The sequence below is a fragment of the Gorilla gorilla genome, chromosome 4, assembly GCF_029281585.2.
Source record: "Gorilla gorilla gorilla isolate KB3781 chromosome 4, NHGRI_mGorGor1-v2.1_pri, whole genome shotgun sequence".
NCBI lineage: Eukaryota > Metazoa > Chordata > Mammalia > Primates > Hominidae > Gorilla > Gorilla gorilla.
In genome coordinates, this window is record NC_073228.2 from 165,923,011 (window position 1) to 165,942,743 (window position 19,733).

General features: G+C 35.5%; 1 protein-coding gene across 3 annotated transcripts in view; it reads left to right on the forward strand.

The window, feature by feature from the left end:
- The window catches only part of GABRG2 (gamma-aminobutyric acid type A receptor subunit gamma2), a 94,218-nt gene that overhangs the window by 39,560 nt on the left and 34,925 nt on the right, over positions 1 to 19,733 (forward strand). For all 3 annotated transcript variants that reach the window (XM_055386523.2, XM_004042949.5, XM_004042948.5), the window contains exons 5-6: positions 302 to 384; positions 2,964 to 3,101. In XM_055386523.2, coding sequence (XP_055242498.1) covers positions 302 to 384; positions 2,964 to 3,101 — 221 coding nt within the window. The remainder of the gene's footprint in view (positions 1 to 301; positions 385 to 2,963; positions 3,102 to 19,733) is intronic.

The following is a 19,733-nucleotide window of genomic DNA, read 5'->3' on the forward strand; positions in this document are numbered from 1 at the left end:
ACTTGAGCAATTAATTTGCAAAGAGAAAAACCAAAACCAAAAACTTAAGTGATCATAAATTTTCAATAAATATAGTTGAGGTAAGTGAAGTGCTATTATTTGGTCTGTGAAAATGAACAGACTACATTAAGTCTTATGTAATTTTTTCCTGGACTTGGTGGATTTCTTCATTGGGGATCACTCTGTGTTTTCAATCAGAATGTGAGATATTCTCTAGAAAAAAAATCATTTAAAATTGTGCAAATTTACAATTTAAAATTATGTCTAAAATCCATCTTATGTTTAATATCTTTCTACTTAGGTTGACAATTGATGCTGAGTGCCAATTACAATTGCACAACTTTCCAATGGATGAACACTCCTGCCCCTTGGAGTTCTCCAGTTGTAAGTAATATTCCTTCTCCATGTGTATCCTCCCTCACCTACAGTCTTTCTGATTGCCATGTTAATTAATTGAAAGAAGCATAACAAATTTCAAAGTTGTATTAAGTTATGTTACTGACTTCGATGATTTTGACCATCTCTTTCATCTTAATCCCAGCTTGCTCCAATTAGGGTGATTCCTGCAAAAGAAGGGCTGATTTTATTAAGAATTACAATAGGTTTCCTTGAGTTGCAAACTTTTAATATATTGGTTGCATAGAGCCTTTTTTTTTTTTTTTTGTAAGGGATTGTAAAGCCAACCCTGGACTCAATAGAAAAGGTGCAATCTTTAATTATATATCCTTTTCCTTTCTCTTCTATGGACCTAGGAAGGGACTATAGCAGCACATTGCTAGTTAAGGCCTGCCCCACAGGACAATTATTTCATTGATAAAATATATGTGAACTACTACTTGACACACATAAGATCAAATATAAAACCATTATTTTTACATTTATTATTTTTATCAGATAGATAATAGAATATAGCAAGAGGATCCATGATGATCTAACACAGATTGTGCTTTAGTAACCTTTACAAATATTTCCTGCCTGAATCAAAGCCAAGCAAACCTAAATTTCCCAAAACATTTTCCTTACTATTTGTTCAGCATCCACGAAAGGTCAATTGCTTCTTTTACATTTTTTGTCTGCCAGTTGTACATATTGGACAGAATAAAAATCTGATTATAGATTTTAAAAGTATGTTTGTAGAAATGTAATTTCTCAACCAGGGAGTCCACCAAGTCATAGTAATCACAGTTTGAAAAACATTGATGATCAGAGAAGTAATCACCTGTTTATCACTTCATCAATACCAGAGGAAACCAGAGGAAAAATATCACTGGACATAATATTTACCTAGAAAAATTCTCATTATAAAACTTATTTCATGTTTTCCTGAATCCAAGAATGAAATATATTTAATTATAAAGTTAAAGCTTTCCTGTGCTTTAGAGAGATAAGCCTTCCTTTCTTTTAATATTCCACTTGGGACTACTTCTTTCTTGCGTCAGCTAAAATTCAAGAACTGTTGATTTCTCTGCCATCAGGTGGCCAGTTGAAAATGGTCCTCTGAACCCAAACACAATTTAATATTACTCATTGCTATCAGAATAATTCAGTCACCAGCACATTCTCTGCCTCATATCATCATTGTTTTTGTTGTTGTTGTTGTTTTGTTTTGTTTTGTTTTGTTTTGGACAGGGTCTCGTTCTGTTGCCCAGGCTGGAATGTGCAGTGGTGTGATCTCGGCTCACTACAGCCTTCGCTTCTGGGGCTCAACTGATCCTCCCACCTCGGCCTCCAGAGTAGCTGGGATTTCAGGCACGCACCACCATACCCAGCTAATTTCTGTATTTTTTGTAGAGATGGGGCGTCGCCATGTTGCCCAAGCTGGATATTATCACTGTTTTCCTCAATTTTCATCACATACTATCATATCTCTCTCCATCCCCTCCATCCCTTCTAGGGACTCTCTCTTTTTTTTCCTCCCTCTTTAATTAATGTAAACATATAATAGATAAAGCTGCATCAAAAGGAACAGAAAGGTGGAACTATGTGGGATTTTATTCCAAGTACTCAATCAGTGTTCATAATCAAACTAATCTTTACATGGCATTATTATTTATTATCACATAATAATTAGTATTATTAGCAGACAAACTGTTAAGATGATTTCTGATTTTTATTTATTTTCTTGAAAAAGTTAATTCTGCAGTTGACTTCATAATAATGTTTATCCATTCAACAAATATACACTGACCATCAATTCCGTGAGATAAGTACTATTATCCTCCCTATAAGAGGACAAACAATTTAGGAGGAAAAATATACACTTGTCCAGGGTAGAATGGCTGGGAAATGGTACTCATAACCACTACTTTATCTCACCTCCCCAGTGTGATGTCTTCAATGAATACTCTCTGTTCTATTAGTACAAGCTCATTGATATCTTCCTCTTAGCATTTCTACTTACTACTGCTTTGAATTGTGTATTTCTGTGTATATTAAAATGGAGTCCCAACAAATTGAGAAAGAAAGATAATAAATAATTTAGGTTATTTTTTCCAACTATCTTCCACTTCAAATGCATTCTTTGGAGAAGTTTTGAGTCTGTACTGTCTTATTATTTTCTGTTTCTGTGTGACTCAAAATCTTGCTCTGTTAACTGCCTTTCACTGTGATACAAGACTTTGTATTTCTACTATTTATTATAGACTGGTCACTCGGTATGCACTATTCCAGATGATGTAAAGTATGCATATGGCATATATAAAATCACATGTAGTATACCTTCTATGTCATTTAAATTATTTTCAAGAGTAAATTTGACCTTTGGATTTTTGAATCTAACTTCCCATTAGGATGCAATGTCATTGTAATTTATGCCTCATTGCAATGCCCTTTGGTCCAAGATCCTCATTTAGCTTGTAACTATCTTTCTCAGTCTTTACCTCAGTGTCATGTTCATAGAAGATGGTTGCTACATATGCTAATTTATAATCATTTTTAATGTGAGCTTTCCTATCTCACGGCAGATGGCTATCCACGTGAAGAAATTGTTTATCAATGGAAGCGAAGTTCTGTTGAAGTGGGCGACACAAGATCCTGGAGGCTTTATCAATTCTCATTTGTTGGTCTAAGAAATACCACCGAAGTAGTGAAGACAACCTCCGGTAAGATGCACTTGCAAAGAATTTCAAGTGACCCTTCCAGAGTTGAAATTTTGATATATATGAATTAGAAGGTTTTTCAATACCTCTCAATGAATGATAATCAGAAAATTAAATGAAGTGTTTTAACTTTCTAGAGAAAATTATAATTGAAATTCAAGTAGAATAGATAAATATAAATATATTCTACCAATTTGGGGAAATTGGATTCAAATTGGATTAGTAAATTATTCCCTAATTTATTTAAGGAAAAATGAATATAATTATGAAAAAATAAAATATTTATTAGATGTACCTGTTTTAGAAAGTATGTTTCATAATGTAGTGAAATCGCCACATTTCACACAGGAAGAGTGAATTTTTTACAAATGCAGAAAAGTAAGCATAGTGGATATGGACCCATTCTCCATTCAGTAGTTTAATATTTTAAACTTATCCATCAGTGGATAATAGGACAAGCCTTGAGTATCAGACAGGATTGGGTTCAAATTCCAATTGCATCAGTTATAAGCTATAGACATTGGGCAAATGTATTGAATCTCTGAGATCAGCTTTTCCAGATACCTAATGTGCATTAAAAAAAAAATTGCATCACAGGAAGACAGTGTGTATGCAAAATATAAATGAAATGAAATGCTTAGAATGATAGCTGGCACATAGTGAGCACTTGGTCAATAGTAGCTCTTACTAACATTAATTATGATTATCAGATGTGCATGATAATATGGTCAGGAATTGAGATTTATTTTAAGACAAGCTAAAAGTAAATATTTTTATATTAAATCTCATGATTTGTAATAGTATCAATTATTGATTTAAAACCCTCTGTCGGGCAAGTTAGATATGTTTCCAGACCAGATCTGTCTCATGGGTGGCCAGTTTGAACTCTCAGCAATGTTGCTTATATCCTCTATGTAGATTAATCCAACTACTCCTTTTAAAATTATGTTAATTTACATATGTTCGAATTTCAAATACAAACATTGTGTTCTCAGCTTACCATCTATTAAGATGTCATTTGAAACATATTTCCAAGAGTTGAGCTGTTTGCTGTTGATTTAGCCACAAACACCTGATTATTTTCTAGAATTCATAGGAAATATTTTTTGCATGTGGAATAATTTGGAATCAGGCCTTCATCTACTTTACAGAGAGAAGCAAATAAAGGACCTACACAAAGATGGAAATTTATGATTCGATTCTACTTTCAAAAGTACCATCCTTCAAATCAAAGAATTATCTGGCTGTAACATTGTTTTGAGCATTTGCAACTGTCTCCTAAAGGTTCTTTTATTTGGAAAAAGAATCTGAAAGAAGGTCATAGTAATGCTTGAGTATATTATTTTAAAATGGCCTTCTGTTCCATTATTCGCAAGAAACCTGACCATCAAGTATTAGTAGAACAATCTTCTTTTTTTTTTTTTTTTTTTTTTTTTGAGAAGGAGTCTCGCTCTGTCTCCCAGGCTGGAGTGCAGTGGCGAGATCTCTGCTCACTGCAATCTCTGCCTCCCGAGTTCATGCCATTCTCCTGCCTCAGCCTCCCCAGTAGCTGGGACTACAGGCCCGCGCCACCACGCCTGGCTAATTTTTTGTATTTTTTAGTAGAGACGGGGTTTCACCTTGTTAGCCAGGATGGTCTCGATCTCCTGACCTTGTGATCCGCCTGCCTCGGCCTCTTAAACTGCTGGGATTACAGGCAAGAGCCACCGCGCCCGGCCTAGAACAATCTTTCATCTGGTTCAAAAAGGAAAAGTTCAGGATTGCCTTAGAACTGAAGTCTTCCATCGGTGAAAGAAAACACATACACACACACACACACCATGTAAAATTAATCTCCAGTTCTCCATGCTTCCAGAATGAGAAATTGGGCATTAAGTTCTGTTGTATATTCATATTTCTATAATTATTCCAGCACTCTAAAACAGAACCCACAAACTCGTGACTAGAAGATGTCTTGTTTAGTTGTTTTGAGCCCAAGAGTGGTATGAAGAACTAATGGTGGAGACAGAAGGGTTGATTTTACATCACAGAGCCTAACATTACCACCTCCCCAATGTCTCGTGTGGAGGATGATCTAGGGAATTTACTATCTATTAGGAGACACTAGTGGGAGAAAATTATCTACTTACTTTAAGCATAGCAAAAATAATTAACAAGGTCTCACAAGCCTATTAATCTTCCTATGGAAATCACAGCAAAACAGTATTGAAAAGATACTATATTTCACACTGAGTACCATCATGTAACTGATCTCATCAACTCCTTTGTGCGTCCTAATATTGTGAATAGCCTTCACAGTTGGCCTTCTCTCCCACTCCTCACCCTGCTGGTTTGTATTTTGTGTGTAGTACTATTTCAACGGGCTCGGTGACGAGAAAGGGCTGAATTGAACATTAGTGTTGATAACGAAAGGCAGCCTGATTTCTGTGACAGCTGATTTTTTAATGATTGGAAGTTTTTGCTCGATATTTGCTTGATTTTTGATGCTATTCTTATCTTCAAAGCATAGCTGTGTAACTAATGAATGTCTACAAGGAAGTTATGTTTACAACTTTCTTGGGAAATTATCAGGAGCTCAATCTTAGCCAATTATAATGTGACTTTCTTTTAGACTTGTGGTAAATGTATCTCCCTTTAAGATGCCTCTTTTGTAACTGGGGGAGAATATTGCCAAATTGCGACATAGCTTAGTGAAGGATTTTCCAACCTTTTTTCCTTCAAGCTTTGTTATATCCAAGTAGTGACTGTACTTCTGATTCCTAATTTTTTTCTTTAAATTGATTCATGTGGGTTTTTTTTCTTGAATGCGTAATGAATTTTATTATTTTGTTTTAACTTTTCAGTTTGGGGGTACATGTACAGGTTTGTTATACAGGCAAACTTGTGTCATGGCGGGGGTTGTTGTATGTATTATTTTGTCACCCAGGTATTGAGCCGAGTACCTATTAGTTATTTTTCCTGATCCTCTCCTTCCTCCCAACCTCTACCTTCCCAAAGACCTCGGTGTCTGTCGTTCCCTTCTATATGTCCATGTGTTATCATCATTTAGCCCCCACTTACAAGTGAGAACATGCAGTATTTGGTTTTCTTGTCCTGTGTCAGCTTGATAGGGATAGTGGCTTCCAACTCCATCCATGTTCTTGCAAAGAACATGTTCTGATTTTGTGTGGCTGCATAGTATTCCTTGATACCTGGTTTTTTAATGAAGTTAATTTTTTAAAGGAAAGTTAATATAAGGACCATAATTGGAAAACCAGGACATTTAACAGAAAAGTGATATAAAAATATGATTAAAAAACAAGTGAATACTCTTACACTTTAAGTGCATATATTTGTGTTCCCTAGACTTTGAATATGTTGAAAAAGAGAGAGAGAGAAAAGGATATTAGAGCTTGAGTAAAGAGCAATTAGTACCAAATCCAGACATTCTCTTTGATATAAACAGAAGAATAGAAGCATTTCATATGAGAGAATTTGCTCACCAGGAAATTTAATGCTATGTGAGAGTCCTTGCATCCACCACCCGAATCATCTCCTTTATTACTACTTTATTTGTACTACAGCTGAGAAAAATATTTCCCCTGTGGTGGGTCGATAAGATTTGAAGAATATTTTTAATTCATTGTCAATATGTTAGAACAGATTCTGGATCCATGATTTCTTCTTCAAACTATAATTCCTTCCTGATTGTTCTATATCTGGTAGAAGAACAACCATTGCCCCAGTGAGCCAGGCATGAACACTCAGAGTCATGTCTCTGCCTCCCACATCTAATGAATCATGAAGGCACTTATGCTTCTGAAATATCTTGTGTAACTGTCCTCTTTTCAGTTGCCATTGCCACTGTCCTAGTTCATGATTTTGTCTGTTCTCATCTGGAATGTGTCAGTAGCTTATTAAGTTATGTGCCTGCTGTCTATTTCTCTCTCATCTCCAGTCTATGCTTTTCACCTTAATTATAAAAGCTAGCACTTACTAAGCACTAACTACATGCACCATAGCAAGCACTATGTGTAAATGATCTGCTTTCTCATAACCATAGTTAACATTTACTATTAACACAGATGGTATCACTGCAGATGAGAAAATTGAGACTTTGAGGGGTTCATTTTCCTGCAGAAATCAAGGGCAAGCACTGGGACAGAAACTCAAGTGGTCTGCTCTGACATTCATACTCTTAATCACAACACTATTTGACTCCCATCATGGCCCAGTGAGCTTCTGATATATCCCTTCATCATGTCTCAATAATTCAGTAGGTTCAATTGAGCACAAGCTATTGTTTCTAGTATATAAGAATCTGGTCTCAGGAACTTTCCAGTCTTGTTTTCTACAATTTCCCAGCTTGTGAAAGAACTGAACTATTAATATGTTTCTGTGTTTAACTAACCAGTCTTACACTCACATTGAATCTCAATCTCTTTCTGTTTTGAATGACTTCTTAATGCATCACTACCATCTCATCTCTATGACTTTAAGGCTTAAATCAGTGACATCTCTTCAACAGTGCCTTTGCTGATCTTAATACCAAAACAACTTGAAGTGATTTTTAAGAATGTTCACCACGGGAGTCAGACAGCTCAGGTTTTAACACCAGCTTTGGCATTTACTAGTGGTGTGACTTTATATAAATCATTTAATATATCCGAGCCCAATATCACCAGTATCAACAGGGTTGCTCCAAGGATTAAGAAACATACCGCATTAAAAATCTGCCTGACAAGTGGGAAGGACTTGGCAAATGGAAGGCAACAATATTACTATTATTATCACTATCATTATTATTCCATTAACTCCTCCAAGAGGATTTTCATCCACTTTAAGAAAACATGATTTCTATCTGCCACATTTTCTTAATCCAGTCTATCGTTGTTGGACATTTGGGTTGGTTCCAAGTCTTTGCTATTGTGAGTAGTGCCACAATAAACATACATGTGCATGTGTCTTTATAGCAACATGATTTATATTCCTTTGGGTATATACCCAGTAATGGGATGGCTGGGCACATATACACCACGGAATACTATGCAGCCATAAAAAATGATGGGTTTATGTCCTTTGTAGGGACATGGATGAAGCTGGAAACCATCATTCTCAGCAAACTATCACAAGGACAAAAAATCAAACACCGCATGTTCTCCCTCATAGGTGGGAATTGAAAAATGAGAACACTTGGACACAGGAAGGGGAACGTCACACACTGGGGCCTGTCGTGGGGTGGGGGGAGGGGAGAGGGATAGCATTAGGAAATATACCTAATGTAAATGACAAGTTAATGGGTGCAGCACACCAACGTGACACATGTATACATACGTAACAAACCTGCACGTTGTGCACATGTACCCTAGAACTTAAAGTATAATTATATATATATATGTATATTTATATAAAATGAAAACATGATTTCTGCCTTGTGTTACTTGGGCACTTGCTTTACTCCTCAGTCACTGACCCCTTACTCCACTACATAAGCTTCACAACAGAAACCTTCTTTTAATCATCTCTAAGCCAGTTACCAGACTAATAGTCATCATGGACTATTAACCTGGTGGCTGACTTAAAGGTGATTATAGATAATGGTGGTATTAATCACTTGTGACAATTACATTGATACAACAGTATATCATTCATCAATGAAATACGTAATGTGGAATGCTATTATATATATTTTCCATTGCTCATTGTGTACTCTAAGCTAGAAGAGATTATTCTTTTTGTCATGTTGCCACGGCCAGCTCATCAAATTCTATCCATAATTTTTGACTCTTTTTTCTTCTCTGTTGTCATCCTGAGATGTGGGCTAGAAAAGTGGACAAATGGGTTTCTTATGGGAAACTTACATTGGTGGGATCCTCCTGCCATCATAATGAATCACAAGGAAATATACCACATTTCTCCCAAATCAGAATACCATTAAATCTGTCATATTGTCTTTAGCAATGCATCCAAAACACCAAGGTTTCATGAAACATCTTCATAATTATTTTTGGCATAACCATGTAAATTATTTTCTGTTTTTGTTGTTTTTAATCCCAATTTCTTCTTAGATTCCATGTTCTAGTTATATTTTCCTGATTTTTATCACAAGGAATATATAACTAGGAAAATCAAAAATCTGTGTACCACTAAATTTATCTTCCTTTCCACCAGTGACATGCAGATCACAATTTTGAAACATCAGCTCCATGGATGAAGTTTATGCTTGTTGCCTGATTTCTAAAATATCCATATGCTATATCTTTAAGTGTTGGGCATCATTCTCCCATCATACTGTTCCCTTCCCTGAGATTTTCTTACTATGTTTCACCTATCCCAAAGTCTCTGCTCCTATTTATTTTATTATTTAATACCAAGTTCAAGTCCAACCTTCTCTGTCTACATCAATGTTTACATATGAATAAAATGCTTCCTGAAATAGAGAACAATAGCTTCCACCTTTTAGGCTGTTTTAATTTAAATGTCCTTGGTAAACTAAGGAGACATGCGTAAAACTTGACTCATCATTTAGATTATCTATTTTGGCAGAAAAAAAGGAAAGTTAAAAAACTACAAGTTAATGGTACTTTTTAAATTGAAGAGGTTGGAAGGGAAACAATAACAACAAAAACTAAATGAAAATAAAACCTAAATGAAAAAAGAGAAATAAACAACTACAGCACCAATCCTACAGTCTCTTGTTACTCCTGAGTCTCAGTGAGTTGTGAGCCTATTTTAGTCAATACTAAATTTTTCAACTACTTGAAGCAGCGTAATATCTTAAAATAAACCAGTGGCTGATTGCACAGTAATAGATTTTAATTTTATTTTTAAGCTTCAATTTAGAATGTTAGCTTTGGTCTCAGGAGAGAAAAGTGTATGAATTATGTAAATAGAGCTGGGCCTAGAGCAGCCATGGGGAAGTCACTTTCCCTCCTTGGGATGAAAGTTCCTTATCTATAAAAGGAGTACATTTGATTAGATGCTTCTCTAAAGTCCTCGTCCTCAGTATTTATTCATAATCCCTGATATAACCAAGGTTACACTGTCAATGTCCTAATCTAAGAGCCACTTTCTTTATAAATGAATATTTTTCTAGAATGTTTTTCCTTGATCAAGTTTTCAATAAAATTTCAAAACAAATACAAAAACATACTGCTTGGGGTTTAGGTTTTTAATTTAGAGGAAGCAGTTTTCCCCCCTATCTATTTTGTTCTTAGTGATATGTTATTATACACATTAAACAAAAATGTTAACCAAAAATGATAACCTATTTTCTTTCCATTGTGATTCTGGAACATTCGTATGCTGTGTTAAAAATCACACATTTGGATTTTAAATTCCAAGGTTGTGTTCACACTATCTAGCAGGGAGATAGTTTTTAAGGGGCGGAAGGAGATGGCATAGAGAAGTTCTGTGAAATCAAAGGAAAATTGTCTGGTTTCAAGGTGACGCATGTCATTTCTGCTTACGTTCCATTGGCGAGAACTAGTTGCATATTCCCATAGAGATGAACTGAGGTTGGGAAATGTAGCTCAATTTTGAGTTAGGAAAGGACAATGGATTTTATGACTTTCTAGCATCTATGCAATATACACAATGGTATTTTATTTCTCACAAGAAGCTTCTGAGAAAGATATTCTTTTTCCATTTGATAGATGAGGAAACTAAAGTTTAGATGGGCTAAGTTATTTGTTCAAGGATATTCAATGGGTAGAGTTATTTATTCGGATCCACAATTTTTACTCCATAAAGAAATGAATTAAAATAAAAACTATTCCTAAGCTTGATTATAGCTATTTTTACAGAGACATGCAACAATGAAGTATTAGCACTTAATATGGTAGCCATATATATGAATCAACAATATGTTAACCTGTAGGAATACCAATTATATTTAGATACAGCAAAAGTATAAAGTGAGAAACTTAATTTAGCAATTATATCGTTTCATTTTTCATAAAAGTTATTTACTGCTTATGAGATAGTATTATTTACTAGTTAAGTGGTCATTACTACTCACAAGTTAAGTGGATCTGCACATGACCATTCAAATCTGACTGTAATTCAAAAATTGCTGAATCCAGTGTATTTGTGAAAACTTGTTCTTTGAAAAAAATCAATTTGAGAGAATATATAATGAAAGGTTTGCATGACTACTATTTACGATAAATTTTAAGATTAATATTTTTGGCAGTCTATCAAAACCAACCAGATCAAAAAAGCATTATTTTTTTTAATCCAAGTTGTTGGTATTTTCTAACCTAGCTGGAAATCCTATTTTGCTACATTTAAGAGACATTTACATCAGTGTGACTGATACAACTAATAGATCTCTACTAAACAGCTACTGCCCCAAAATAAATTTGAAAGACATTTTTTTTTTGAAAATGCAAAAATGTGAGAGAATGAAGACTGAGCCTTCAGAGATGATACTCTACACATAAACTAATTGAAGATTACTTTTACCCTATTTGATGTAAGCGAATGATTCCTTCATCTTATTCTTGCAGTTTCAGAAAATAATGCTATTCAGCATTGCAGATACGCACTTTTAAGCATATCACAGACTGGAAATGGGCAGCAAATAGCAATGAGGAAAATGTATTCTTTTTAAAATATTTTACCTTCTTTTCTTTAAAAGGAGATTTTTATGAAGGCCACAACATTGTGTTGCACAACATTCTAGAAAAGAATTTGCTGGGCATACAGATTAGGGGCTGACTAGAGTTTATTTACCATTTTCACCTGCCATTCATGTAATATATTTCATTTAAGAGATCAAGAACATCTAATTTTAGTAGTACATCCAGCAAAACAGAAACAGATAGTAAAACCCTAAGGAAAAAGGATTGACCAATATGTTGAACATGGTTTACAATGTCACTTTTTTGTTTGCTTTTGTTTTTTATTTTATTTTATTATTATTATTATTTTGAGACAGAGTCTCGCTCTGTTACCCAGGCCGGAGTGCAGTGGTGAGATCTCGACTCATGCAACCTCCACCTCCCAGTTCGTGCCTCAGCCTCCCAAGTAGCTGGGATTGCACGCGCACGCCACTATGCCCGGCTAATTTTTGTATTTTTAATAGAGACAGGGTTTCACCATGTTGGCCAGTTTGGTCTCAAGCTCCCGACCTCAGGTGATCCATCTGCCTAGGCCTCCCAAAGTTCTGGGGTTACAGACATGAGCCACCATGCCCAGCCTGGTTTGTTTTTGTATAAGGGTATCTCTGCTGTTCAAGAAATTGACAGTGCTTTACAGTTAACATAGAAAAACACATCATAGATGTCTAATTTTTCACATTTCTCTGTTTTCCAATTTATCCACTCCAAAATTAACTACTCTTTGCAGTACACCATGTTCCACAATGATGACAAGAAGATATACTAAAAAGTTCTATTCTCTTAAAATTAGTTCTTCTTCCATGCCCACTACAAACCTAATTGTTTTGCCCATAAGCACTTCACTAGCAGCTTTATAAGATGATATCTTTCTTTAGAAACACTGGAGTACAATAAATAAATTACATTGCCAACAAGACTCAAAGATGAAAGCTTCAGTTTAGACAAGTGAGTTTACTGGATTAGTTTCCAAACATAATTTGTAATCTGCCTATACTCACATGACCAATAGCACCGTGTACCAATGATGTACTTTCATCATTACATCTATTGTTCATTGCTAAGTGGTGAAGAGCTATGTAGTATCAAAGACAATGTGTAATTCACAAACTGTGTAACGGTTCCTTGTTAAAGAGGTAATGCAATCATGGACACCAATTGTAATCGCCTACTGATCACATTTCCTTATGGGTGGTTTCCTGTTACCAGTATTAGTGACTAAGAGTGAAGTAGGATTGGTATAAAAATAAAATTTTAGGGCTAAATCTTAAAGACCAAGCCCAGTTGTAATTTCACTTACAGGGAAATTACTCCAAAGAGGTAAAGTCAGAGCTTCTGAATTGACAGCCCATTATTCGACTCCTGCCTATAGCAGGGTCTTTAGGATGGACAGAGTTAAATTTCATTTTATTTCTCAACTAATATTAAACAACTGATAATTTTCATGGGAAATTTAAAAGATTCTTATATCCTAAACATCTGAGAAAGCCCTCATTCCCATGTAAAAATATTTATGTAGAGCTGAATTATCACCTGTCTCAACATGTGGGTAATACAATCTCCAGTTTACCAAAGTCTCTACTACTCCCTGTCCTATTTCCTATTTTTGGAGTTATGTTTTCTTGAGTTACTGTTTTCATATTTTGGAAAGCAATGTGTAGGTGTATCGCCATAAAAATGGGGAAAATTAGAGATAATTAATATGAGATAGCATATGTAGCCGTAGAGATGAAAAATATTATTTTATCTTTTAAAATAAAAGATAACGGGAGGCTGAGGCAGGAGAATGACTTGAACCCAGGAGGCAGAGGTTGTGGTGAGCCGAGATAGCGCCATTTGTACCCCAGCCTAGGCAACAAGAGCGAAATTCCGTCTCAAAAATAAATAAATAAATAAGATAAAAAAAGGGCAAAGAGGATTTTCCTATCACAAAATGACACTCTAAAAAATGAATGCTAAAACCATGACTCGACCAAAGTTTGCCTGAAAATAAAGATTAGGTGAATTGCAAAGAAGTGCCAGAATTTTGTCAATCTAGATCTCACCTTTTGACATTCTGCAACTGGGCTTATGTATCATAAATATCTAACATAAGCAATGTTAAGTTCATTCAGTTTATCTCTACTGTCCACTTTCATGGAAGATGGATTTTGAATAAAAATAAAATTGCAAAGTTCTATATATGGACATCTGTGCCTGCAGTCTTCACTGTCTTTTAGTTTCTTTTCCAACTCACATGTAAGCAGCTAAAAGCTTTGTTGCCCTTTTTGGTTTGTTGCCATTTTGCTTTGTTGTCGTTTTGCTTTGTTGTCATTTTGCTTTGTTGCCATTTTCTTGCACATTAGCAGTCTTGCATTGTCAATCAAACTGATACTTTGTCCCTTTGTAGTTTTCTGAAGATCTACATAGTTAATGTTCTGCAGTAAAATCCTATTCTTTACTTACTTTGATAAAATGAGGCAGCTGTGTATAGAGCTCTGCATACCCTATGATTCCTATTTAAAGGTTCCCATTTTGGTTGTGGTATCATGTAGCTGAATGACCTTAAGGAAGTCATTTTCTCTTTGAACCTGCAATTTCTTCATCTCAAAACAAATAAAAATCAGACTAGACTGATTTTGAAGGTTTACTTCAACCCTAAAACACTGTGTCATATTTCCTGGTATTTAACATCTCTGTTATGAAGCAAACATATGGTGGGTATTTGCGTTCTCTATGTCCCCTAGAATTCCTAACAAAACTTTTATCATGTTTTCTTATTATGTCACATTCAGAAATTAACAGATTTACTTTGTCTGTCCCGTGTGGAGATCTTAGGTGAGGGAAGGGGACCAGGGTGTTGCCATAGAGATGGTTGATAAGTTAGCTAAGGTCTGATAAAATGAATTCAGCATGAAAACATAGACCTGCCACGAGTGGGAGGAGCAAGGGTGGATGCTAACTGAATTTACTGTGAATGAGAAATTGGGGATGGGGTGAAGGTAGGACAGTGGCTGTGACATGGCTTTCAGAGAGGAAGGAAAAGATACTCAGGTCTTCAAACAGGAAGAAGATTTGCAATCAAGAGTGCATAAAAGGACCTTAATTTATTAGCCTATTATTTTGTTTTTAATATCTTAATTGTATAAATTGGCTGAACTTGTATAGTCCTGTGAGTCGGCAGTCAAAATAATAATGACACCACTACCTCTAAAATAATAATAATAATGATAATAATAACAATATGTGCTAACATTGTGAAGCACTTTCTATACATCAGCTCATTCATTTTTCACAGCCATTCCATAATATGATGCTCATTTTCCAGATGAAATTTCCAGGTACAAACAACCTTGTAGAAAAGTTGACAGAGAGGGTAAGAACCTTGTGCAATATCATGGTGTAAGTTACTGAATAGACACTCATCTTTCCTGACTGACAGTCTGATTCCAATTATGAATTAAACACCAAGGGGTGTGCGTGCGTGCGTGTGTGTGTGTGTGTGTGTGTGTGTGTGTGTGTGTGTTTCCAGAAAGGCTTACTCTTGGCCCTATTTCTTTATCTAGTGTGTAATTTATGTTCCTGTTATTGTTTTGGCATCTATCCATCTACCAATCTATCTATCTATCTAATCTATCCTTTATCTATTTATCTTAAGCTGATTGCATATAAGTATGGTAGAATCAGTCTGTATTGGTCAGCTTAATCTAGACAATGCTATGGTAACAAATAACCCTCAAAATCTCAGTGGATTAAAGTAAGAACAATCTCAATTGTTCTACCTCCAGTGTTTCTTTATTCTGTGGTATATCATTCTCATAGCCAAAAGGGGAAATAATAGAAGAGTAAAATTGTCCTTAAAACCTCTGCTTTGCGGGTCTTAAGTAATTTTGACTCACATTCTACTGACCAAAGCAAATTCCAAGAACAAGCCTGATGTCCATGGAATAAGATGCACAATGCTTTCACACAAAGGGGCACCAGGGAAGGCCTCTATAGGGATGGACTTTATAGGCAGGGGAAGCAAATATCTGGATTACAAAACTGTCACCAACAATTAACAATAGTATAATCCTTTATACTATACATGACTCACCTACCTGGCCATGTCGGAGGGGCCCAGTCACCAGATCTCATGGACTCTTCTCTAGAAGTAGTGGGGCAGGCAATACTCTGTGACATTTAATTCTGCAGTATGGGACCATAACTTTGACAAAGATCCCATCTTCTTAGGGAGGTTGAAAGGAATTCCTAATCACGTGAATGGGGAATAGAGTCCCAGGCTTGTGACTTGCCAGTTTTAGTTTCTGTTGGTTTTCAGATCCCAAGATCATGTGCCAGGATAAGTTACTTTTAAAAAGAGAAAGGAATACCATACTCTCAGAGAAAATATTGCCCAAGCACGAAAATGTCTGTCTGAGAATTATCCTCTCAAAAAGAGATTGTTTTGGGTCAAGACTGTCTCACTCTGTCAGTGACCTATAGCATGATTTCTAATTTATGTAAAATTGGTTTCAGAAGAGCAGGTGAGAACACATGACACTAACATGAAAATGATTGTAGGGTGATGGGAACTGTCACATTTTATAAACATAAGCAAAATTTTCTTTGTTGTACTGCTGGGACAGCTTTATTAACTACAAGTCCAAAATATTGGTCCTGTACTAAATTCAATTTTACAGTTATTAGTCGGTGTTAACTTCTAAGAAGCAATAAACCAGAATCATCTGCTTGTCAGTAGGAGGAAGTAATTGAAAATGATTTAATAAAGAATGGCTACAAAATAATGTAAAGGTCAGATTGTCTTGATTGTTATTATTCTTTGCATGGAAAAAAAAATCCTTAATGTCTCCAACAGTCCTGTGTAAGAGGAAGATATTGTCAAAAAGAGTAGTTTCAAGCAACTTTTAAAATCTTTTCCTGTATTTAATCTTAACAATTGAGCTATGATTTAACCTTTTCTTTAATGAAGCATTCTTAATTTTGTTCCTCTGTTTTATAGATAAAGTACATGAAGCATAGTGCTAACAATAATTTAAAACATTGCCATATGGCTAGTTATGAGTAGAATTAAAGCTAATTAACAAGTGTAGGGGACCCCAAGCAACTGTTCTCTCCTCTACCCAAGACTGAATTAGTACAAAACAGAATTGCCATTTCATTGGTTGACATTGAATAATTGAGTACTAATAGATATTTTGGTCCTAAAAATCTGCCACTGTTAATATATGCACAGATAAGTAGTGTTGGTAATGATATGGTGATGATAATGATGATGATGATGATGCAGATGCTAAAGCCAACTTTGCTGAGCATTTCACATATGAAAGACACCGTGTTACGCGCTTCACTAGAACTGTAAACTTGTGACAAATTTTTGCAGGTTTTTGAATTATGGATTCAAATCCTGAGCCAGTATTTGGTTTTAGACTCAGCCCCAGAATTTTTGTTGAGTCTTATTTGTAGGTAGTGGTGATTTGGTATAGCAGTTTTGTTTATTTTTTCTCCTCAACTCTTTTTCTGTCATCCATAGTAGTTTTATCAAGGAAAAAAAACCCAAACTATTGATGTTCATAGAGGTTCTGATGGGGTGTGTGTGTGTGTGTGTGTGTGTCTGTAATAAACATAATAAAAACACATATTTTCAAGGTACTCATGCCAATTATATACTGTAACAGCCTGATAGGTTTTATTGATTGCAGTTAATGGCAAGAGTTTTGATAATTAACTGTAACCTAATATGTCTAGTTTTCTTTTTATAGAAACAAGAATGAGGCGGTAACAGGTGTATCTTGATCAAGGACATTTAAAATCCTTCCCATAACTGGACATATTATCTCTGTCTCAAAGGAAAACTCTGGGTATAATTACATAGGTGCTGTAATAGCAAAACTAGGCTAGAAGCAAAAAGATCTGGCTTTAAGTCCCAGGTAAACTTATAAACATGTGAATATATTTGAGCAAAACTTTTTCTATATATCTATATCTATATCTATATCTATATCTATATCTATATCTATATCTATGCCAGTAAGCAAATTGACACATGAAATAAATGAATCATTTCTCCCAACTCCACAAGGAACAAGGCTGAGATTGTGACTCAAGTTCCTACTTCTCACTCCTGGGTTCCTGTGATCAGATTTTGTCATCGGGACTTAAGAAGGATGACAAGCTGATAACAATCTAGGGTATTATTAAAGCGACACAAAAGGCAAAATTCTGACTTTTCTGCAACTTTGGTGGAAAATTGCTACTAAAAGATGAAGGCTAAATGTGGAAAGGAAAGGATAAAGAATGCTATACTCAGAGGAAGACAGAGGAAGGTGGTATTGGGATGGCCCCTAGGATTAATGCATTGTAACGTAAAGTGAAAAAGGGACTTGTAGCGTTGGACCGTTTTGAAGTCCCCAGGGGCATTTGAGAATGCTGGACCCAGTTAAATGCAGTCCTTTAAGTCATTTGGGAATTGAAAATTAAACTTTCAGATAAGAAATATAGGATGAAATACAATTTGAAATTAGACTCCACACAGAGATATAGAGAAATATTTAAGAGAATTATCCTTTCATATTAAAACATTCAGTGCATTCTCTTGTCTGTATGTAGGGATGCAAGGAGAATTACAAAACTCTGCATTACCTCTAGTCTCTATTCTGTCTGGGGCTGAGAGAAACAAATGCTTATTTCCTCCTGAAAACTGATAACCTATTTTCAACTTTCCAAATTTCTCTCCAGATAATTTCTGTTTACTTCAAGAGTTCATAGTTACCCAATGTTGTAATAATTATTAACATATTTTATTTGTTGAAAACTACTGTGTGCAGCAAACTACCCATAGCAATTCATTTACAGTATATCATAATTCTCTTAAGAACTTTGAAGTAGATATATGATCACTACCCTCCTTTTAGAGATAAGTTTCTTGATTATTTATTCTGGGCCTCCCATGTTCCCAAACAGGGTTCAAGAAGGTAAATTTTCCTTGAGCAGCCCACAGTCCAATGAAATGACAATGATCGAGATGTAACTGAACTTTAAATAATTTTATATGAATCTCTATGTGCTGAGACTGATGAAGCACCTACCTTACACCAAAGTCTATGCTTTTTACTACAACGGAGCACATCAATGCCTACGTGCTTCAATAGCATGTCATTCCCATTTTTATTTTTTTCTCAATGAAGAAATCATTGTCCTAAATATACCTTAACTTCTCAAAATACCTTAGGATATGTTTGGAATATAATTTGAAGGTATTGGTACAGTCATAATGCTGTTTAAGAGCTATTGTAGTTCTTAATTGTGACGGTTTCAGGGGCTTACTTTAGCAAGTTGCCTACTTCCACCCACTCCTCTTCCTGGCATTTGGAATGATCGCCCCCATGCTTGCCATGCCTAGTGCCTCTCAGACAGAGGCTGGTGGGAGAAATGTATCTGCAGCATCCATCTGCCAGCTCCATGCTGAAATAACTGGGGTTTACTTGAGCAGCCTTTGCTGAAACCTCAGACAGTGGTAAAGGTGGTGTTTCCATAGCTGTGCCAACTTAACATTAAATCAGGTGTTATATGTTTTATACTTGCCTTTCCCTGTCTTTTACATTCAATTTTTGGCCCATGGAAGTACCAGGCACAACCTTTGCACCCATACATCTGTCATCTGTCTGTAATTCTAGATATGATAGTCATTTGATGTTGTGTCCAACAATTCCATCTTCCCTCATTCTCTCAGGGGTTCTTTCTGAGGCCTAGGAGAATATAATGTAATAGATCACACTCAAAGGGAATATTAAGCTCTTTTTGAGATTATTACTCTAGCATTGAAGTTTCATGTCTAAACCTGAGGTTATGCCTACTTGAATTCTCTGTACAATGGAGATATTAGAGAGTTGCAGTTAGGACTCAAGAACTATAGCTTTTTCTTGACTATTCATCTTTCAACATAAGATGTAGACTTGGGAGGATTCTGGATGCAGCATCAGATAATAGAGATGGCATGTGAGCTCTCATGCCACCTCTGCAAGCTGCATGAACTCAGGCAGTTTCTAATCTACCT